At 36.5% G+C, this 25,013-nt stretch overlaps 1 protein-coding gene across 1 annotated transcript in view; it reads right to left on the reverse strand.

Annotated features, from left to right (window-relative positions):
• The window catches only part of DMD (dystrophin), a 2,107,962-nt gene that overhangs the window by 1,516,613 nt on the left and 566,336 nt on the right, over positions 1-25,013 (reverse strand). The window contains exon 12 of the mRNA XM_029240038.1: positions 6,868-7,018. Coding sequence (XP_029095871.1) covers positions 6,868-7,018 — 151 coding nt within the window. The remainder of the gene's footprint in view (positions 1-6,867; positions 7,019-25,013) is intronic.

Consider the following 25,013-nt stretch of genomic DNA (forward strand, 5'->3'; position numbering starts at 1 on the left):
GATTCAGGCTCTATATATTTTACGCAGTATCTTCCTAACATATTCTGGCCTCCTGTTCATCTGTGCTCTAGTTTATCTTACAAGATATGTCTTCCTAAAATATAAGATAAACTTTCCCAAATTGCCACTCTCCTCAGTTTCACTTATCTTCAGTAATGGATCCCTATTGCCCACAGACTAGCTCCAAATGCTTGTCTTGAGATCAAGACTCTCCATGATCAGGCTGTGGCCCTCCAGCAGTGAGCAGAGTGCAGCACATAACCTAGGCAAGTGACATACCTTCTATTGCCCCATCTCATTTCCTTTGCCCAACAAATCACTGTTTCTAACATTCTCAAGCCATCTGACATATTATGCCTTGTATAATGGTCACTTGTTTTCTGTGTCATTATCTGATGTACTAGCATGTGAGCTTCTGGAGGAAGATTCCATACACAGTAGATCTCTGTATCCTTCACAGCAGCTATTTTGCTTTAATAAGTGTTTGTTCAGTGATATGGAATAAAATTCAATGGAATGAAATGAAATGTCAAATCCTTTGGCAGGATTACACCTAAATCTTCCCATTATGTAACTATCTAGATCATTTTAAAGGTCACCAGAAGAGGATATTTCACAATCTTGGCAATCCAAATGTTTGTGATTAACTAAGCTCCAAGGAAAGGATAGGTGACTGAGCTTCTAAGAGGTCATTTAATTTGTATTAATCAGTACTTAACAAAGACCATTTACTGAAGTCGTAACATAGTGCACATGTCACGATGATACCTGCAAATTCTAATAACTTGTATGGTAAGGATTTTGTTGATGTTGTTACTAAGTCAGTGTAACTAGTAACAAAAGTCTAAACCTCTCATAAGAATTGGTAACAGCTAGTAAACTAAGCTTTAAACCTCATGTCAGTGTGACTGTGCTACAAGACAAGATTCCTGAGTCAACTATTTTCTTTTTGATTAAAATACACTCCAAAATAGCAAACTGCTTTCCCATTAATGAAAGTTCAAGCCCCCATAAGACTTTTATTGTCCTCAGTAATATTGTCACTCCTTCTAGGGAAATCCTTTCATTCCTTATCAACATCACTAATAAAATCTTTCTCTTAAGACAGAAATAACCAACCAGAATTATTTCTGACGTGTTCCTTCACAAGAAGATTGAGAGCTTCAATTTGTTCACTCCCAAGAGAATCACTTTTGGGTGACTCAGATCTAAAGTAAACCTCTAAATTCTTTCCCCAAAGCAATAGCTATGAAGAATGACTGGTCTCTTCCAAATTTTGTAGCAAATTGAACTTTTTCCAGTTACCCCGAGTTAACAGTTTGGCTAGATTTAATAGTAACCACCAATATAGGATCGATCGTTTTACCTTGCCTAATTGGCAGATTCAGTAAAAGTGACTTATTTCCATGGCATTTTACAGTGGTTCAATTTCTAGCCTGCCTTGTAATAAAATGTTGTTGAAATGAAGATAGCAAAGGATGCTGCCACAGAACAGAGAGAAGCATATCTGTAATACGCATGGTGTACTTGCAAGATTTGCCCTCCAACTGAGAGAGACAGAGAGAGAGAGAGAGAGAGAGAGAGAGAGAGCGAGAGGGCACGCACACGCCACAGTCCTCTGACCCGAGCAGAATTTAAATCCATTCCCAGAAACAAAACCTGAATCTCTTCTTTAATTCTGTCATCTGTAATCATCTCTTAAAAAAATAAAGAGGATGTACTGTCTATGGATATGAAGCTAAAAAAACTAAATGTTATATTAGGTGGGAAGCATGGAAATGCAGCAGGGTGCAGTTACTTTATGACTACTCCAAGGTTACTGATGTATTTCATTGTCAGAATGAGAAATTTTCTTATTTTCATTCACTAACAATCCTTGGGAAGAAATGCTGCAAACTAAATCAGTGATTATTTAAAGAAGGCTTTAGTTTGAATTCAGTTACCTAAAGAAAGAACATTTATCCCTTCTTCTGTTTTATGAAGCTTGGAAAGATTAACAAAAAAAAATTTACTCCTTGTATACTTCTAAGAAAACATACATGTTTCCCATTTAAATAAATTCAACTCCTTTATAAATTGTTTGATTTTGTCAAAAAATTTTCTTCTCATTGTAATTACTTCAAGTAACAAAAGAGAATTATCAACTGTCAGGCTTTCTCTTAGCTATGTAATATGTTTTTCCATTGTCTTAATTTTATTAAAAAAATAATATATTGTGAGGTGGGTTTAAACAGTTAAAGGTGGAAGATGGCCTCGCTTTCTGTGTCAGCAAACCAATTCCTTCTGCTTTTCCTTACACACTTATATGAATAAATCCTAGATGTAAATGATTACGTAATCAACTTGCATATAGTTCTGTTGCTTTCTTTTTGTTTCAAATTATGCTCTTCAAAGCAATTTCATATTCGTCAGAAAAGGCACATTTTCAAGTAATGGACAACTATTCAAATTTTATTACAATATTAGTCAGATACTTTCCATTCCATTCATTCTAAATCTTCCAGAGCAAAGTGCAAAACCTTTCAGGTAAATGGCAGAATATGAAGACCCTAGACAGCCTAACCTCAATGCTCTGTTCCTGGTTTCCAGATGAGACCTTTACTCATAGTTGCCCTAAGTCATTTACCCTTATGGCTACCCTACCATTTTCTGCCACTTCTCTCCTTCTCTTCCTGGCTTCCTCCTTAGACTCCAGGCATCCAATGCTGACATCCATCCCTCTGATGTTCAACGTTACTGCCTGTAGTCTTGTCCTTGCCTGAAATGCTTCACATTCTAAAACTAATCGGAACATTAAAACCATGACTGGAAGGAACACTAAAAATCAAGTGGCTCAACACTTTTATTTCCAAAGTGAAAATATGGAGAACCTGAGAGATTCAATAATTTCTGAAAATTACATATTTAGTTAATGGTAAGCTGGGATAGTACTCTGGCTTCCCAGGCAAGAAGGCTGTCTTAGGTTGAGTTCGTTCCTAAACAGACCCTAAGCCAAATATTTGGGTACAAATAGTTTATCTGAGAAGTCATCTCAAGAGACATCATGAGGGGGTAGAACTGTGAGACAGTTTACCCCATGGACATCTGGGTCCCAGTCTTGCTGGGAAACCTCTGAGAAACTGGGAATTGAGAGATACCTTGGAATCATCCCACCACTGGGCAAGGATTCTAGGGTACTTATCCATCATTTCACATCCCTCCTTGGTTAATGGTAGCTCTGGCAGCACTAACTACTTTTTGCCCATGTTCAAACTGTCTGAGACTCTCCTGTGGCCAGTGAATGCCTTCAGACAGAGAGGAAGCCACTGGTATATACAGAAACTGTCTGCACGCAACTTCCAGTGTAGGCCAAGGGGAAGAGAATGCATACATGGTCTACCAGAGGAATGAATGCATGATCACACAGAAAAAGTGGTCCAGTTCAAGGTCTAGCACTGGCTGTAACTACTTTATCAAATGTTCTATTAAAACCTATGTGACAAGTGAACCTCTTTTAGTCACAATTTCCATGTGAAAATTAGAATGCAGTTGATGCTTTATTTTTTCCCAACGGGGTAGCAGACGGGATTGCCATAGCTATGGCTCTCCCCAAACTGTTTTATCTTAAGCTGCTGTGGCCAAAGGATGGCTTTGGCTACAACAACAGCAAAAGCCAGCCCCATTCTTCACTGAACCTGAAGTTCATTAAATAAAAAACAGCTCTGGGACTTAAAAAGAAAGGTATCTTTCATCTGCATGAAAGAATTGTGAAGCTAGGTATGACAAAAAGTTATATTAAAATAAAAAGAATGAAGTTGGGTGAGACACACATTTAGGAGGTATGAGTTGAGGGAGCAGATATTTCCTTTCAAAGCCATAAATCCAAGAAGCACAGAATCCTGAGTAGAGTTGTCAGATATGATCCAGGATACCCAGTAAAATCTGAATTTCAGCTAAACAATAACTAATTGGGGACATATTTACATTAAAAAAAAGTTCATTGTTTATGTGAAGTTCAAATTTAACTAGGCTTCTTGTACTTTTATTTGCTAAATCTGGCAACCCTAATTTTGGGCCAATCATGAAGGTTCTTGTGTGTGTGTGTGTGTGTGTGTGTGTGTGTGTGTGAGGGATGATGGACGGAGCAAGGCTTTGTTCCTACAGTAAAACCCAGAGCTAGTTTTATAATGGTTATTAGAATGCAACACTGTCACAATTTGCAGATGACATGATTTTATATATAGAAAACCCTAAAGACTCCACCAAAAATCTGTTAGAACTAATAAATGAATTTAGTAAAGTCACAGGGTATAAAATCAATATCCAAAAATCTGTTGCATTTCTATACATTGAAAACAAACTATCAGAAAGACAATTCTTTTTTAAAAAAATCCCATTTACGATTTCATCAAAAAGAATAAAATGCTTACCAATAAATTTAACTAAGGAGGTGAAAGACCTGTATGCTAAAAACTGTAAGACACTGATGAAAGAAACTGAAGAAGACACAAATAAATGGAAAGATATGCCATGCTCATTGAATGGAAGAATACTGTTACAATGTCCATATACCCAAAGCAATCAAGGGAATCAATGTGATCCCTATCAAAATTCCAATCACATTTTTCATGGAAATAAAACAAACAATCCTAAAATTTGTATGGAACCACAAAAGGCCCCAAATAGCCAATGCAATCTTGAGAAAAAAGAACAAAGCTGGAGACATCAAGCTACCTGATTTCAATTTATATTACAAAACTATAGTAATCAAAACAGTATGGTATTGGCATAAAAAACAGACACATAGATCAGTGGAACAGAATACAGAGCCCAGAAATAAACCCATGCATAAACAGTCAATTAGTTTACAACAAAGGCACTCAGAATATACAAGGGGGAAAGGACAGTCTCTTCAATAAGTGGTGCTGTGAAAACTGGACAGCACATGCAAAAGAATGAAATTAGACTTCTATCTTTTACCTCACACAAAAATCAACTCAAAGTGGATTAAAGACTTTAATGTAAGACCTGAAACCATTAAACCCCTAGAAGAAATCATAAGTGGTAAGCTCCTTGACATTAGTCTTGGAAATGATTTTTTGGATCTGAGTACAAAAGCAAAGGGAACAAAAGCAAAAATAACCAGTGAGACTACATCAGACTAAAAAGCTTCTGCACAGCAAAGGAAACCATCAACAAAATGAAAAGGCAACCTACCAAATGGGAGAAAATACTTGCAAATCACATATCTGATAAGGGATTAAAATCCAAAATATCCAAAATATATAACGAACTCATACACCTCAACAGCAAAAAAAAAAATCTGATTAAAAAATGTTCAGAGGAACTGGATATTTTTCCAAAGAAAACATATGAGTGGCCAAAAGGCACATGAAAAGATGCTCAACATCACTAATCAGGGAAATGCAAAGTCAAAACCACTATTATCAAAAAGACAAGAAATAACAAGTGTTGGGGAGAATGTAGAGAAAGGGGGATCCTCATGCACTGTTGGTGGGAATGTAAACTAGTGCGGCCACTGTGGAAAACAGTATGGTTGTTCTCCAAAAAATTAAAAATAAAACTTACATATGATCCAGCAATTCCACTTCTGGATATTTATCTGAAGAAAACAAAAATACTACCTCGAAAAGATATCTGCACCCCCATGTTCAGTGCAGCATTATTTACAATAGCCAAGACATGGAAACAACCTTAGTGTCTATTGATTGATGAATGGATAAAGAAAGTGTGGTGTATATATACATTGGAATGTTGTATATATTCCATAAAAACACATAAAAAATAATAAAATCTTGGCTGTTTGTGACAAATTGGATGGACCTTGAGGGAATTATGGTAAGCAAAATAAGTTAGACAAAAACAAACACTGTATGATTTCAAGTATATGTGGAATCTAAAAACCATTACAAACAAACAAACAAAACAAAACTTACAGATGCAGAGAACAAAATGGTGGTTGCCAGAGGGGAGGGGGCTTGGGGACTGGGTGAAATGGGTGAAATGGGTGAATGGGGTGAAGAGGTACAAACTTGCAGTTACAAAATAAGTAAGTCATGGGGGTGTAATGTAGAACATGGTAACTATAATCAATAATATTATAGTGTATATTTAAAATTTGACAAGAAAGTAAATATTAAAAGCTCTCTTCACAAGAAAAAAACTTCTAACTTTATATGGTGATGGATGTTAACTAGACTTATTGTGGTGGTCATTTTGCAGTATATACAAATATTGAATCATTTTGTTGCACACCTGAAATGAATATAATGTCATATGTCAGTTATTCCTCAATTAAAAAATGGAAGCTGAAAAGAAAAATATTTCTGTAGAAATTCTAATCACAGAAACAATAAATACTTTCTGGAAACCAGGGAGCATAACTGTAAGTGTACAAATAAACTGAAGAAAGGTAAGATGGAAATATTAAAATTATTAGATGCTATATTTTATAGGAAAGCAATGTTACAGATGTTCATTTTTCATCAAGCTTGGCCTGCTCTAAGACCTTATGAATCGAATGTAAAGCCATGTTTAAAAAATCTTGCCTTATTACTTAAATTTGCTTTGCAGGTAATCCCTACAGAGACCCTCTTCTAAGGAACCAAAACTTTAATAAATCACATAGCCGGCATTGTTCTCTTCCAGGAATATATTTGATTTTTTTCAAATATGAAATGCCTAGCTATTTTGTATTTGAAAAAGTAAACATCGCAAAAAGTATTAGGTAAGAATTATTTTAAAACTCTTCTCAATTGAAGCTTTAATTCTTTCTCATCTGTAAACCATGGCATGTGTATGTACGTAATACACATATACACTTAGTTTGTTTTTCAGATGAAAACAAATAGCATAAAATATACTAACCTTATGTTGTTGTACTTGGCGTTTTAGGTCCTCAAGATCAGGTCCAAAGGGTTCTTTTTCCATTTTCCTTGTTCTCTCTTCTGTTTTTGTTAGCCAGTCATGTAACTCTTGCAGTTGCTGATTCTGGAGATCCATTAGAACTTTATGTAAACTGAAAATTTGAAAGACGCCTATTATTGCCTCTGTCAAAACAACTTTACTTACTATTATTAAACCTATTACTAGGTAAAACTATTGACATTTATAACTAAATGTGTGTTCACATGGTTTGGCATCATTGGACATTAAGAAGGAAGGTAAATAAAGCCCATAATCAATCACCTCTGAAGTTATTCTTCCTTTAACTTATTATAGTTCACACACCCCAATTTTTAGAAAGTTTCACATAGCTAACTAAATGTGAACATGCTAAATAAAGTGTGAGCCATCTCTGGTAACTGAGTTAGTAGTATATCCTGGCAATCATTTGTTTATATATCCATTATTTTAATTTTACTATGTGTGGTGATAAAAGACAGCCACAAAATTCTTTGTCATGCCATCAAGAGATGGAGTCCATTTTCCATGCTCATGAATATGGAGTGGCCTTGTGATTTGTTCTGACCAACAGAATGTGGCAGAAGTGACGCTGTACGAGTTCCAAGCATAGGCTGTAAGAGAACAGGTAGCTTTTGTATTCTCTCTGTTGGAACCCAGCTGCCATGCTGTAAGGAAGCCCAAGCTAGACTACTGAATGATTAGAGACCATCTTGAAAGTAACTCTGGAGGATAAAATGCTCTCTTAGAAGTTGAGCTTCCTGATGAAGCCCAATGAGTGACCCCAGTCATACCACAATTGCAGAACAACCACCTAGATGAGCCCTGCCCATATTCCTGATCTACAGAATCACGATATAATTATAAACTTTTGTATTAAGCCACTAAGTTTTGGAGTCATTTGTTATGTAGAAGTAGACAAGTCAAATAATGCATTTTTGTTTTTTTTTCCAAAAAAAATAGGGTAATGTAATTACCCATTACCAATGGGTAATGGATATAAAGTCCAAAGGCTTGGTTTTGGTTCACAGCCTGGCTATATGCCCTAGAACTAACTTCTTAAACGTTCTCAATTTGAATACCGGCATCAGGGACGTGAGACAGTATCTTGCCTATCAATCACACAATTTCATGGTGAGGATGAAAGGTAAAATTTAGGTTATTTCACAATGTTGATTCTTCCAATCCAAGAACATGGTATATCTCTCCATCTATTTGTATCATCTTTAATTTCTTTCATCAGTGTCTTATAATTTTCTGCATATAGGCCTTTAGTCTCCTTAGGTAGGTTTATTCCTAGATATTTTATTCTTTCTGTTGCAGTGGTAAATGGGAGTGTTTTCTTGATTTCACTTTCAGATTTTTCATCATTAGTGTATAGGAATGCCAGAGATTTCTGTGCATTAATTTTGTATCCTGCTACTTTACCAAATTCATTCATTAGCTCTAGTAGTTTTCTGGTAGCATCTTTAGGATTCTCTATGTGTAGTACCATGTCATCTGCAAACAGTGACAGCTTTACTTCTTCTTTTCCAATTTGGAATCCTTTTATTTCCTTTTCTTCTGTGATTGCTGTGGCTAAAACTTGCAAAACTGTGTTGAATAAGAGGGGTGAGAGTGGGCAACCTTGTCTTGTTCCTGATCTTAGTGGAAATGCTTTCAGTTTTTCACCATTGAGGACGATGTTGGCTGTGGGTTTGTCATATACGGCCTTTATTATGTTGAGGAAAGTTCCCTCTATGCCTACTTTCTGCAGGGTTTCTATCATAAATGGGTGTTGAATTTTGTCAAAAGCTTTCTCTGCATCTCGAGATGATCATATGGTTTTTCTCCTTCAATTTGTTAATATGGTGTATCACGTTGATTGATTTGCGTATATTGAAGAATCCTTGCATTCCTGGAATAAACCCCACTTGATCATGGTGTATGATCCGTTTAATGTGCTGTTGCATTCTGTTTGCTAGTATTTTGTTGAGGATTTTTGCATCTATGTTCATCAGTGATATTGGCCTGTAGTTCTCTTTCTTTGTGACATCCTTGTCTGGTTTTGGTATCAGGGTGATGGTGGCCTCATAGAATGAGTTTGGGAGTGTTCCTCCCTCTGCTATATTTTGGAAGAGTTTGAGAAGGATGGGTGTTAGCTCTTCTCTAAATGTTTGATAGAATTTGATTCAATGCAACCCCTATCAAACTACCACTGGCATTTTTCACAGAACTAGGACAAAAAATTTCACAATTTGTATGGAAACACAAAAGACCCCGAAGAGCCAAAGCAATCTTGAGAACGAAAAATGGAGCTGGAGGAATCAGGCTCCCTGACTTCAGACTATACAACAAAGCTACATTAATCCAGACAGTATGGTACTGGCACAAAAACAGAAAGATAGATCAATGGAACAGGATAGAACACCCAGAAATAAACCCACGCATATATGGCCACCTTATCTTTGATAAAAGAGGCAGCAATGTACAGTGGAGAAAGGACAGCCTCTTCAATAAGTGGTCCTGGGAAAACTGGACAGGTACATGTAAAAGTAAGAGATTAGATCACTCCCTAACACCATACACAAAAATAAGCTCAAAATGGATTAAAGACCTAAATGTAAGGCCAGACACTATCAAACTCTTAGAGGAAAGGACACTCTATGACATAAATCACAGCAAAATCCTTTTTGACCCACCTCCTAGAGAAATGGAAACAAAAACAAAAATAAGCAAATGGGACCTAATGAAACTTCAAAGCTTTTGCACAGCAAAGGAAACCATAAACAAGACCAAAAGACAACCCTCAGAATGAGAGAAAATATTTGCAAATGAAGCAACTGACAAAGGATTAATCTCCAAAATTTAGAAGCAGCTCATGCAGCTTAATAACAAACAACCCAATCCAAAAATGGGCAGAAGACCTAAATAGACATTTCTCCAAAGAAGATATACAGACTGCCAACAAAAACATGAAAGAATGCTCAACATCATTAATCATTAGAGAAATGCAAATCAAAACTACAATGAGATATCATCTCACACCAGTCAGAATGGCCATCATCAAAAAATCTAGAAACAATAAATGCTGGAGAGGGTGTGGAGAAAAGGGAACCCTCTTGCACTGTTGGTGGGAATGTAAATTGATACAGCCACTGTGGAGAACAGTATGGAGGTTCCTTAAAAAACTACAAATAGAACTGCCATATGACCCAGCAATCCCACTACTGGGCATATACCCTGAGAAAACCATAATTCAAAAAGAGTCATGTACCAAAATGTTCACTGCAGCTCCATTTACAATAGCCCGGAGATGGAAACAACCTAAGTGTCCATCATCGGATGAATGGATAAAGAAGATATGCCATATATATACAATGGAATATTACTCAGCCATAAAAAGAAACGAAATTGAGCTATTTGTAATGAAGTGGATAGACCTAGAGTCTGTCATACAGAGTGAAGTAAGTCAGAAAGAGAGAGACAAACACCCTATGCTAACACATATATATGGAATTTAAGGAAAAAAATGTCATGAAAAACCTAGGGGTAAAACAGGAATAAAGACACAGACCTACTAGAGAATATGGGGAGGGGGAAGGGTAAGCTGTGACAAAGCGCGAGAGAGGCATGGACATATATATACTACCAAACGTAAGGTAGATAGCTAGTGGGAAGCAGCTGCATAGCACAGGGAGATCAGCTCGGTGCTTTGTGACAGCCTGGAGGGGTGGGATAGGGAGGGAGACGCAAGAGGGAAGAGATATGGGAACATATGTATATATATAACTGATTCATGTTGTTGTAAAGCAGAAACTAACACACCATTGTAAAGCAATTATACTCCAATAAAGATGTTAAACATAAAGATGTTAAAAAATAAAAAGTAAATAAATAAAACCATAAAATGCCCCAAAGAGGAAAAAAAAATTAGGTTATTTCATCCATTAAATCAACAAAAAGTTGAGACTCAAATGAGAAGTATTAGTACCTGTTTTAAGGTAAATATTCTTCATGAAGGCATGTTTAAAGCATTTTTGAAAACCATAGTATACTACACACTGATCTCTTTATATCAATAAAGAGGACATAATTCCAGTTAGAAATTTATTATTCTGATTTATAAAATCTTTATAAGAAATTTCCAATAGTCTGCATGTTTAAACATACAAAATACACACATAACTGAGAGTGTTTTAAAATAATTTAGATTATACAATTTACCATTACACCTTTAACCTTATAGAGACACATGTCCCCTGAGGCACACTGTAATCAAAAGTCTATGAGAACAAGCTTTCATTTATCAAACACAAGAAGTAGATGTTTTATTTTTATGGGAAACAACATAGATGAAGCATCCATTTAAGTGGAAGCAAAAACTCAAAAGTTGCTAGTTTAAGTCTCTTAGACAATGAACACCATCCTGACATTGCAAGGTATATAAATCTTTTACTTTATTGGTTTAGTCTATCCCTTGAGAACTGACTTGATAATAAGATTTCATGAGAATTGGCTGCAATATCATTCCTTGTGTTTGTTGTTTTTCCTGCCCTGTTTGTTGTTACATTGAGCTAAAAATCTCACAATGTATAAACTAAAGAAAAAATCCCACATTATTACTTATACTTGAAGAAATGTTTCAAGTCTAAGACACATGTGTTAGTGTTAATAAGGGATTTCATTTAAAAATATATATATATATTTTTTTACTTTTGGACAGATGTTTCATTCAACAAATATTCACCGAGTTCCATATCTGTGCTGGAAACTCCTGTTTGTTAGGAACAGACAAAAGAAAATATCCTTATATTCAAGTAGCTTAGAGACCTTTATGGAAATTCATACATCAACAATTATAATAGTACAAGGAAATCATTATAATTAGATTTATATACATTCAGAGGAGACATAAAAGCAGCTCCAAGTTGACCTGGGCTCATTATGAATGGTGTCATTACACAACACATAGCCTGAGGGTTGAGACTTAAAAAACTGAGTCATACACTTATTAAATGTAAAATTATTGAGTACTTAGATATTATGAATGGAGAGGTGAGAAAAACCCACACAGCCCCTTACAGTCACAGATCTTACATTCTGAGGATGGGGGCCACAGATAATATATAGCTCATTAGGCCATTAGTTAATTGTAATTGTGATCATGCTATGAAATGAGAGTAACTGAACTGAGTCTATGAGGTAAGGAAAGGCTTTTCTGAAGCACTAATATTTGAATAACTCTAAAGTCTGAAGTAAGAGGAAGTAGTGAAGAGGAAGGGGTAAACACTTTCTAAATAGAAGAAATCACCTGTGCAAACGTCCTGAGGCATCAGAAAGGACCAGGAAGGCCGATACAGCTTGATGATATAAGGTGTGGGAGAGTTATACAATGTCATACCCTACACTAATCCATGGGTTCTGGGAAATTTCTTGAGCTCTGCCTGAAAATCTGAAGTCTGAACCTCGAATAATCTTTTATGTTTAATAGTGGTTTCATCTTATAAACCTGGAATCAGAGACTAACCAGTAAGAATGGATATACCAATAACACTTTGTCAGGTATTGCATCTTTTTATAGGTGGAATGTAGGAATGTGTAATTGAAGGTTCTTGGAGAAGGGGCAGGCATAACTGGGTGGCAGATGTTGTATGGGGACACTTGGTGTGCAGCCTGTGTGGTTCAATATTTTAATGACTGGTACAATTACATCAGTGTTTCCCAGACAAATAGATCCCCGCTTTTCCTCTCTAGACCAATGGTTCTCAAAGTGTGGCTCCTGAACCAATAGCATCATCCTATCCCCTTGGGGGATGTCTTAGTGCACGCACATGAGTGTGTGTACACACACACAGAGCTTATGTGTGTGTACATATACATTTATCTATAGTGTGTATATACATATGATTTTAATGTATATATGAAATCATATAGCTTAGGATGAAAATTAAGTAAAAATTAAGTAAAAAAATGATTATTTTAAGGGAAAGTATTTAATGTATAATGATAAAGACAAGTGCAGAAATGAAAGAAATTCTGAAGGTGGAGCATGATTAACTTGTCTTTGAAAATCACTCAATAATTACATTTGGTTCTCATTATCACCTAATGAGGTAGCTAATACTGTTATTTTATTTCTGAGGACACTGTAACTTGGAAAGGTTAAAGAACTTGCCCAGCGTGTCTCACAGACATGTTAAGTCTGTATATAAATGGTTAGCTGTGACTCAAGTCTGTGCTCTTAACCTTGAATTATTTTCCTTCTTCATGGATAAAATGTTGTATTAGGTTGGGTCATATGAAGTTGCTGGTACTTGAGGTTTTTATTCCATGAAAATGACAATTTCATTTTGTTCAACCTAAAATACTATTAAAATGAGAAAGTCAGTCCACATTTCCAACTAACATTCTCAAGATGCAAATAAATTAGGGAAATTTATCAAATTCATAAAATAAAAATCTACCACCCACAGGCAAGGAAAGAGTTTGCATTTTTCTTGGTTTCAATTTATGGTTTTCAAGTGGTCATTTAGAAAAGGACATAAAATCAAAAGGAGAATGGAGCATAAATATGACTGGCACTTGAGAGAGGGGGTAGGCAAATTGTAATAAAATAGCTCCAGACAGGAGATGGTCCTGACAAAGTCTAGAGGCAGAAGGATGCAAGATATGATACTACGAACTGCTGCAGCCAACTTCCAATTGTAAAAAGCATAGGTGGACAGAGGGAGACTAGCAAAACCAATTCACTGAAAGAAGCTAGGACTCTGATGGCACAACTGAGTCACAGACTTAATGGTCTCGAATCACCCGACCTGTAAATTTATTGTAATAAGATAATAGATATCCTTATTGTTTTAACCATTGCTTCCCAAACTTTAATGCGTATATGACTCACGTGGTGAGTGTGTCTTATTACGGATTCTAAGTCAGTGGGTCTGAGAAGAGGGCTGAGATTCTTCATTTCTAACAAATGCCCAGGGGATGCCAATGTCGCTGGTGCATGGATCACACTTTAAGGAGCAATGCTGCAAACCACTTTGAGTTGAGCTATTTGTTAGTTACAGTAAAAGGCATCTTAAGGTATACCGTTTTTTAAATAATTTTATTGGAGATCTGTCTCTCACCTCACACCCACTGCAGGAACATTAGCTTCCTTAACATGAAAGAAATCAATGCAAACATAGGATCTGCTTTACAGAGATGCTGTTGGACCCTGGGAAAGCATTTATTCCCCAACCAGTACTGTCCAGAATCTTCTACAATAATGTAAATTTTGTAGATCCGCACTCTCCAATACTGTAGCCACTATAGCCATGAGTGGTTACTGTGCACTTGAGATATGGCTAGTGTGACTGAGAAACTGAAATTTTACCTATACTTAACTATAATAATTTAATTTCAATTAAATAGCTACATGTGGCTACTGGCTACAGTATTAGCACAACTCTAAACCAACAGATAATTGGATTTACAACAGCAAAAATCCTTATTTGAAATCTTTACCATACCATTTCTTTATGCAATGCAATATTTATAAGGAATGATATTCTGAGTTAAGGAATCTAGCAATAAATATGAACAGCAATTTTTGATATTTCCATTCTCTAGACACAAACTTATAAATGCCAAAATTGTACATGTTTTTATGAATTTCAGCCTATATTTGATACTCTTGAGTGTTTCTTGGACTTTATGTTAATATATTATAAAAAAGATGTAAAAATACTTACAAAAATTAATCATGTATGTAAAAGTACAGACTTTATAAATCCTAGAGGATTACAGTTAAAAATTACAAAATTACCAAGAATGGTAAACCCTTTAGGAAGACAAGTTCTGAAGCCCAATTTCCTAGACTTCATAATTATTTGCTTATATGCAATTCTTAAAGAAGAAATACAACTAACAGAAGAAGGTAAAGTATTATTGTGAATTTCTAGATTACAAAAGAATCACCAGCGATGTTCAATTAATATGTTATAAATTCACAATACAATCTCATGATTTAAGTTGTCAGTAAAACATATAGTTGGCCAGTGTGAATTAGAGAAACTGAATTAACAAGACATTTTTAAACTACATGCCATTTAGTAACTAAAATCACACTGATAAAAACTAAAACTAATTTATTCACTTATTTAAACTGTTGGCTTGAAAATCTTAGCAAAATGGTTTTAATGAATATAGAGTTCTGATTTTACCTGAGGAATTGCTTACACGCAACCAGATGCTCCAAGAATGCTGACATATGCTTAAACGTGTAGCTATATAAACCCTATAAATCCCCGTATATGGGTTTTTATTTCATTTACTCTATTAATAAAGTGGCCATTGAAGGTGATGTTTAAGTCCAGTTTTTATTCAAATTATCACATAAAGGTGAATTAGTGGAATTTTTCTCTAGCCAGGTGATTCCAATGAACACCCAGGGTTGAAAATTATTGTATTGGTTCTCAGGACTCAGGCATAATATTTACATCAGTCCTGGGATGATCACAAGTGGCAAATATTTTGGTAGCTGACCCCAGGCAGCATGGCCACTTTATTAACCAGAGGCATGGAGATAATATGGACATAAGTTTATGGTGAATAAAAATGTCTTTACCCAATTATTTATAAACTAATAATACTTTATAAGTAGTACACTATCTATTAAATAGTAATTCTGACCTTGCACAATTTGGGACTTATAAATAAAATTTTATTTGTGAGTAACAAATTATATTCATCATTTGTCAGACAATAAAAGTATTACTGTAATTAATCCTAATGATGCAGGAACTGATATTAGCCCCAATTTACCAATGAGGGAACAAAGGTTTACCTGAGTCAAAAGGCAAGCAAGGGGAGGTGGGAAAGTGGGAATCAGGTATTGTGGCCCTGGGGTCTGCTTCAGCATTATGCTATATTGCCTGTACAAATGATACTTTTTTAGAGATAACTTTTGTATCTATTCCTCATTTCATTTATTTCAGTGATTATCAAGAAGGAAAAATAGAAGAAAAAAGAAGGTCATTTACTGGGATTTTCTAGGTTTTTGTCATTAATAGATAATTTTACTCTTTCTTCTCACCAAAACAAGGGGACATTATGAGGTTTACGTTAATGACAGAAACCACCATACACTCTGAGACCCGGTTCCCGTCAAACATATGGTGACAAAGTAAAATGAATGACCAGACATTTTAAATATTTATAATGTTTCATTAAATGTAAGAAACAGGAAATCTGATATATTCCAGGCAAAAAAAGCAAACATTGCTTTAAAACAGAAAAACAATATTGATAAATTCAAGAAAACTTTCAGTCACATATGTACAAATACATAAAGGGTTTCTGTTGTCCGGCAGTAATGAATGGGCCATATAAAGCACATGAGTATTTTTCAACTCTCAAGGCTTAGAACATTTATCAAAGGTCACTGAATGCCCTGTGAAACATAAGGCTTAAAACTAAGAATCCAATAAAGTAATGACTCCCAAATGCATAAGACTTTCACCATCACTGTCACTTCTACTTGACCACCTTTACTGTCACCACCTCCATCACCAATTTCTGCCAGTTCCCATACTAAATGTCTTAAAGTCTATCATCAGAACCTGTGCAGGTGCTTAATCCCTCCTGCTCCCCTGCACCTCTTTGCCTTAAAAAGGCCATCCTCTTTCCTCCAACTCCTAACCACACCTTAAAAGACCCAGCTGCAAAGCCTGACACTAGACAGTGGTCTTCTGTCTCTAAATCTTAGGCACTAGTGTAGTAGGAGTTTCCATTGGAGAATGAAGTGAGGCAACGGTCTAACAGAATCATATGAAGAGTTTCTTTTTTTTTTCCCCAGAACAGATGTGTCCATGCTCTTCTCTACAACACCACCACTCCCAGCAATAGGTACACTGACATCTTGGGCCAGAGAAGAAAGCAAGGAGAACAGGTCAGGCACATTTTTCAAAAGCTCCCACTAATTCTCACACTTACCATTCTATTATACCCTGCAACCTGGTAGTGGAGGCCACAGTTTTTATTCTACAGCCTCACAATAAATATTTTATAAAGAACTCACCTGCAAAGTTTCTCTTCCAACAACAGAAATGAAACTTTCGATCCTCCCTCAAAATCAAACGTATTTATTATTTATTTTTCCACTGAATGGAATATGAAAAACAGTATTGTGTTCAAAAAGGACTCTGTGAAACAAAAATGCACCACTGTATTTTTTTTTTTTTTTTGGATTGTACTGGGATTTACCGAATTAACAAATGAGTTCCAGGGATGTCTGTCTTCTTATTTGCCAGTAACTCTGAGTAAAGAGGAGGCCCATGTGGTCCTGGCTCACCCGTATCCTGAGGATGATGTTGGTAAACCAGCTTAAGGTGTGGAGGGTCACTTATTGGGGCCCCAACTTGGGCCATTCCTGGGTCCTGATTTCTGCCACCTCACCTCCAAAAGGGAGCTCTGTCACATGAAGCACCTAGCAATCCCCCAAGACTAAAGTAGCCATGAATGGGGCCACTTTCCCAGTGACCACAGAGAAGCAAGGGCCAGGGGATGATGCTACCTCAGCCACTTCCCTCAACTGGAACGGAAGAGGGGCATACATCATGTAGAACTACCGGGGGTTTTTATAATAAATCTCAAAAGTGAATTAGTGTTTCATGTCTCTGAGAACAAAATCAAACCAAACTTTCCTTTCCACTTGGATCTTGATGCTATTTTATTCCTCCATCCATATAGCTTAACAACAGTTTAATTACTGAGATTCTTCAACTATCCAGAGCAATATTAAAGTTCAAAATGCAAACAAATTCATTTGCATTTTGACAGCATAAATTCAATATAGTAACAGTAACATAATAAAGAAGCTGCATGGTTGGATGCAATAGATTCTTGTGGCAAATACACTATGGCAACACTCAATTCAATCTTCCTGATTAAATACTTACAAAGTGGGTGAAGAAACTCTCAGATGTCATCACAAACCAAAGGTGACTCTTAAATATGATTGGAAGTCTGTTTAAATTATCTCTAGTAAAAATGGGGTATGTTGACACTCTAAGATCATATTAATTTATGCAATAAAAACCCACTCTCAACTTAAAAAAATTATGTCACTATATAATATCTGGCATACACTAGACATACAATAAATATTAATTGAATGCATAAATAATATCACTTATCAATCAGACATAAGACAATATGGTACAAAAATGTATACTTTTCCAATCAGAAATACCAGAATTCAGATTATAAAAATGTCAACTTCCATTAAATCTGCTCCTGTTGAGACAGTCCACTGATTTAATTTGAATCAGTTTTCTAGCCATAAATGAGAATAGCAACACTTTACCTGACACATCGTTTCTCAAACATGCCGAGCTCACTCCTACCTTGAGATCTTGCCATTTGCTTCCCTTTGGCACAGCTATTAGCATGGACATTCCCTCCCTTCGTTTAGGCCTCTTCTTAAATATTACCTCATCAGGGAGGCCTTCCCTAACTGACCATGTACCCACAGTAACACAACGTTTCACTCTCTAAATCTATCCCCTGCCTTTTTTCCCCCTTTTTATCATTTAATGCCATCTGCTATGATATACATATTTTACATATTTTTTAATTGTCTGTCTCCTCCCACGAACAAGGCATGCTCAATAAGAGAGGGATTTAGTCTGTTCTGTCCACTGATATTTCCCCAGTATCTAAAACAGTGCAGGGAACACAGGAGGTAAGAATTGTTAGTTGGATGGATGAATGAATGATTGAGCTTAATTTTCTAATTATCATTATTTATCTTTCTGAAAAAGCAGTGTTCCAAAAAATGCTACTCTCAACTCTCAATTCTCTGAATTCCAGAGATTTGGCTTTCCTATTTATAATTTAAACTATGAGAGTCACATACTTTATATTATCAGAACAAGTTGTGTCCACATTTTTTTTTTTTTTGGCCATACCACGTGGCTTGTGGGATTTTAGCTCCCCAACCAGGGACTGAACCCGGGCCCTCACCCTCTGTCCACATCTTAACTGTGTGTTGTTTACAGAAAAGATTGTCATGGCCGGCCATATCGATTTAAACCTGATCAACTTACTGTATGTTAATAACTGCTGCTTATTAGGCCAATAATGAATTGTCAATACTCTCACACTGTCTCTATTCTATATTCTTTCACAAGAATCTTGCTATTCCATGTCAACATTTGAGGAATGAACGTGACATCACCAGCACCATTTCTGGAGCTTCTGAGAAAGTAGTTAGTATGTTTGGCCCACCTCGGTTGATAGAAAAATCGGGTGCTTAGGAATCACCTGAGCTCTAATAAAGTTACAGATTCTGATTCTGTTGCATGAGGGCTGAGATTCTGCATTTTTGACTACGTCTCAGGTGATGTTGTTGCTAGTGGCTCCTGAACCACCTTAATCTGCAAGGAATTCTTATTTTAACATGATTAGAAGAAAAATATGTATTAATGAAACCATGATATAAAATGACAAGTGAGTCTAAGATTACACACTGTTAAAAACTTCACTGCAGGGTTTCCCTGGTGGCACAGTGGTTGAGAGTCCGCCTGCCGATGCAGGGGACGCAGGTTCGTGCCCCGGTCCGGGAAGATCCCACATGCCGCGGAGCGGTTGGGCCCGTGAGCCACGGTCGCTGAGCCTGCGCGTCCGGAGCCTGTGCTCCGCAATGGGAGATGCCACAACAGTGAGAGGCCCGCGTACCGCGAAAAAAAAAAAAACAAACAAAGTTCACTGCAACAAATTCATTTAACAGATTAAAACTACTTAAGAAATTAATTCATTTATTCATCCATTCATTCAGATATTCACATGTACAATGTGTTAGTCACTTCACTTGGGAGAAAACAACCCACCCGTTTGTTCAGCAACTCTTTTGCTCTATTCACTCCCACATATGTTATCTCATTTCCAGGTTGGAACAGACATTTGAAAGAGAGAGAGAGAAAAAAAAAAGATGAGCCAGAGTTGTTAGACATATTTTTCTCTCCAGCCAAAGTGTTGATGGTGATTCACAATTATTTCCCATGTTATGGCTTGTATTTTCACCCAGAGATTATTCATATCTCTCCTCCTGCTGATGTAAACCAGAACACAACTTCACTTGGCCTCCTTACTGACTTACTTTCATTTGTTTTTCCCTCACCATCACAAAGGTTTTAGTTTCCCCCTGCATGTCCTAACCACAATTATCAGAGAAGTTGATGGAACTTGCTGTGCTTATCTTTATGAGTCCTTGTAGAAATGTCAGTAAATCTCTTTTGCTCTCTGCAGGTTGCATTTTTCAATCAAATTAATTAGCTTATTCATAGAGAAGAAAATCTTCTGTTTTCCCTACGCCAGTCGTCTTCTTGTACTTCCACAGAGGGAAGTTTTGTCTTTTTCTTCTCTCTCCCTCGCCTCCCACCACCCAAAGGGTATTCTATAGCATAAAAACGAAACAAAACAAAAATCATTTTGCCTACTCTTCTGAAGGTTTCCAGCTCGAGCATGTCAACAGATACTGTCTTGTCTTAATTATTTTATTTTAACTATGCAATCAATGGCACTTAGTTCTTTCATTTCAATCTCATAAACATTGTTAAAGATTGGTAATTGACCAACAGCAGCATGTTTATGTCAAGGTAGTGTGTGGCTAGAGATATCTTAACAAAGTTCTTTGTTATATTAGCCTTTGCTTCATTATCAATTCATGTCCATGAAGATATCAGAATTGAAGAGGAAAGAAATTAATAAGGAAAGAATCCAATGAGAATAGAATAAAATGGAGAAAGAAAGGAAGAAGCATCTACATATTTATGTTTTTACTTATATTCCTTTGCAAGGAATATTTTTAAATGTTTCAATAATAAAATTATAACTTCAAATGCAATTTTTATCACACTGCTCATGTTCCCTTGCCCCACAGAAAACATTCACAAACAAATCCTTTGGGGGAAAAAATGAGCAAGGCAATTAGAACAGGCTGGAGGAAAAAAACAACAAAAAATATATATGAGGCATAGTTATACAGTATGGTTAAAATAATTAACCCACGGCTAGTCATCTTATTTATAATGATGATAATTCTTTACATTTCGTAATAATTTTGCATTCATAATCTACTTTTCATACCCTATCTTGGCCAGTATCTTTTAGAGGTCAGCCAGGTTCTGCGGAACTGCCACTGTTCCAGAAATCAGTAACTGAGGACCGCAGAGGGTAAGTATGTCGCCCAGTTCACATAAATATGTGTTTGAGAAAGGGAGACCTTATCCCTTAGGCAAATTAGAGTAGATTTAGCATAAGTTGGAAATCAGAGCATTTTGTTACCTCTGTATTTTTAAAATTTCCTGTTTTGCTTGATAATTGTTAATGGTTTGTGGGATAAACAGCATTTCCTAGATACAACCTGTACAAAGGTAGCATCTGTATGTATGAGGCAAGGATGCCTGTTTCCAGGGGAAAAGAAAAAACCTTGACTGTTAGAACAGCAAAAAAGAAAATAAATACAGCAGGAATGGTTTATAAATTAATGACTGGGCTAAGATAGTAGAATACATGCATGTGTTATTACAACCACCTCCTGGCATAAGATACTAGCATCTCTTACCTGGGCTATGGCACTGATTATAACTGCCCTGTCTTCTTCTAGTGGTATTACCGATATTTTCTTTACCTGTTTTTCCCCTACTTAAAACCTTTTGATGGCTTTTTCTTGTACTTATGCTAGAACTCAAAGCCCTTGACTTTACCCTGACACTGCAATACATGACAAGACCCCTACGTATATTTCAACCCCATCTCATACTTCAGCTATCTAATCTTCCCTCCTGCAACTCTCCAGCTATGCTGGCCTTTTGGTTCCTCTATCAAGCCAGACTGTCCCTATTTTAGGGCTTTTGCATTGGCTGTTGCCTCTGTCTGAAGTGTACTTCCTCCTGATCTGCATATGGTGGTTCCTTCTTGTCATTCAAATTTCAAATTAAATGGCACCGCCCCAGAAATAACATTCCTGGGTCACAAAGGCTAAGTTAGCCCCTCAAACTCAAACTCTATCACATTACGTTTTAATCTCTTCAAAAAACGTATTCCTATCTGATATTTTTCGTGTATATGTGTGTGTGTGCGTGTGTGTGTGTGTGTGTGTGTGTGTGTGTGTGTGTGTGTGTGTGTTTTAATTTTACTGGATGTCAGACTCTCTAGAGCTTCTGGAACCCTGCCTCTTGTGTTCATTACTGTATCCCCAATGCCTTGAAATGTAACTGATATTTTGAGGCAGTCCATTAATATTTATTAATATTTGTGTGTATATAGATACAGATGTAGATAGTATTATATACATATACACACACTATTACATATATAGTGTTTATATATATATCACAATGACTATATATTGAATGTAATTTGATTACTGTTCATAGATATGTTGGTAGATAACACTTATAACTTACAAGTGTAAATATTCATAGATTTTAGTTATCAGTTTATCTGTATTCCCAGGCAATTTTTTTACTTTTCTGATAAGACAACAACTTAAGAATTCTAGCTGTCTTTGGTTATATCTCATAGGCCTAGAGAAACCTTAATTATCATTCCTCTCACCCTAATTCTATGCTTAGGCAGGGGTAATGGCTTCTGACTGGGTCTACCCATACCCTATCTTTCTTTCTGGGAGCAAGTTGAAAGGTGTGAACTAATCTATTTTTTGTCTGTTAGCAATTTACTACGCCTTCCTACTCCTAAGTAGTCATATGTTTGGAAACAATAGGTAATGCTCCAAATTGAAGCTAATCATCAACATGGCCATGATAGCAGAAACTGAACAGGTAGCAATGTAGTAAAGCATTAAATAAAACCTCACATTATATTTTTTAAATACTAGCAACATCCTATTGTTATAATCAGCTTTCGATTCCTCTAAAACAATCTATCAAAAGCCAGGTCCTCCATAGTTTGCATACTGGCTTATCTCATTTAGAATTTTATGCATGAAAACCCACAAAGTTAGTGAAAGTGGTAGGAGAAACTTACTATTATTTACAAACTCACAAGAAATTTCTGAATTTGCTTGGCTTAAAAAATCCTTTGTGTATGTGTATCTCAACAAATTGTCCAGACAAGTCTATGTGCTACAAGCAGTTCTGTATTAGTGTCTCATTTTAAAATCTCTATTATGTTTTAACAAAAGCTATGCCAGCTAAGAGGCTTCCCTTACCTTCTTGCTAATCATTCTAAAAGCTTAAATACAAACCGAAGTCCCCCAAACTTCCCTAAGGACAAACTATACTTTGATGTCAATCTTAGCTCAGTAATATTGCTATTTCAGGTTTTACATCCTCCAGCAGGATGGGGGTGAGGAAATTACACATATATGTGTGTGTACATGGTCATCCATGTATGTGTGTGTGTGTAGTCATCCATCACCTAATGATAGATATCTCTTTAACAAGGGAATTTTTAAAAATTAACCTGTTTTTAAATGTTATAATAACAGATTAAAAACTTGGGATTTTAACTTTAGGCTGAATTCACCTTTTCTCAACTCAGTCTCAAGCTGCAATTAATTAACTGTTAGTATGAATAATTAATCCCATATTGTTAGTCCTATTGAAAAAAGAGAGTGAGGAACGATGGAGGTATTTAATCTCCAGAAGAGGATGGCAAAACAGAATGTACGAAGGAAAAGAGGGTGGTGCCACTATGGGAAAGGCAGTAAAGGAGGAGGTTTCATTTTAAAGACTTTCAAATTTTATCTGAGGTTGCTCTGTTTAAGTTGCACAAATGGGTGCAAACAAAAGTTGCAACCTGAAGAATGATGGCATATGACCACAAGTAGGAGGCTCTATATCTTATGATTTATAATAATAAATGGGTGGCATAAACTAGTTGAGCCTTGGGCATGGGGGGGAGACTTAATAGTTATAATATGGCTATTATAATTCTCACATCTAGGATTAGTTGCAATCGTCAAAATGATCACAGCTGGGGGAAAAGTCAACATGCACAGACTACTATCTCCAGGTTTAGAACAACAATATTCGTGAAAATTCTATCTTATATATGCTTTATTTATTCTTTCAAAATACATGAGCCTAAAAATGTGTTCTTCGAACTCCAGTTGGTTTCAGGACGCAGTCTGGGGGGAAAAAAAAGATGCTCAGAGTCTGAAAGCTCGTGACGCAAAGCTGCTGAACAAGTACCGGGATCCGAGGGGACGTCCCCACACCTCAAGAGGCAGAGAGCAGGAAGCAGCTTCAGGGAGCTCTGCAGCCATGTGGATGAAAGGCTCTTGGTGCTGCAGCCAGGAGTGACTGCTCTGCCTCTGAGGTGGGAGAGCCAACTTCAGGACACTGGTCCACAAGAGACCTCCCAGCTCCACGTAATATCAAACGGCGAAAATCTCCCAGAGATCTCCATCTCAACATCAACACCCAGCTTCACTCAACGACCAGCAAGCTACAGTGCTAGACACACTATGCCAAACAACTAGCAAAACAGGTACACAAGCCCACCCATTGGCAGAGAGGCTGCCTAAAATCATAATAAGGCCAAAGACACCCCAAAACACACCACCAGACGTGGAACTGCCCACCAGAAAGATTCAGCCTCATCCACCATAACACAGGCACTAGTCCCCTCCACCAGGAAGCCTACACAACCCACTGAACCAACCTTAGCAACTGGGGACAGACACCAAAAATAACGGGAACTACGAGCCTGCAGCCTGCAAAAAGGAGACCCCAAACACAGTAAGATAAGCAAAATGAGAAGACAGAAAAACACACAGCAGATGAAGGAGCAAGATAAAAACCTACCAGACCTAACAAATGAAGAAGAAATAGGCAGTCTACCTGAAAAAGAATTCAGAATAATGATAGTAAAGATGATCCAAAATCTTGGAAATAGAATAGAGAAAATGCAAGAAACATTTAACAAGGACCTAGAAGAACTAAAGAGGAAACAAGCAAAGATGAACAACACAATAAATGAAATTTAAAATACTCTAGAAGGGATCACTAGAATAACTGAGGCAGAAGAATGGATAAGTGACCTGGAAGATAAAATAGTGGAAATAACTACTGCAGAGCAGAATAAAGAAAAAAGAATGAAAAGAACTGAGGACAGTC

Source organism: Monodon monoceros, unplaced genomic scaffold, assembly GCF_005190385.1.
Source record: "Monodon monoceros isolate NGI ecotype Baffin Bay Population unplaced genomic scaffold, NGI_Narwhal_1 Super_Scaffold_22, whole genome shotgun sequence".
NCBI lineage: Eukaryota > Metazoa > Chordata > Mammalia > Artiodactyla > Monodontidae > Monodon > Monodon monoceros.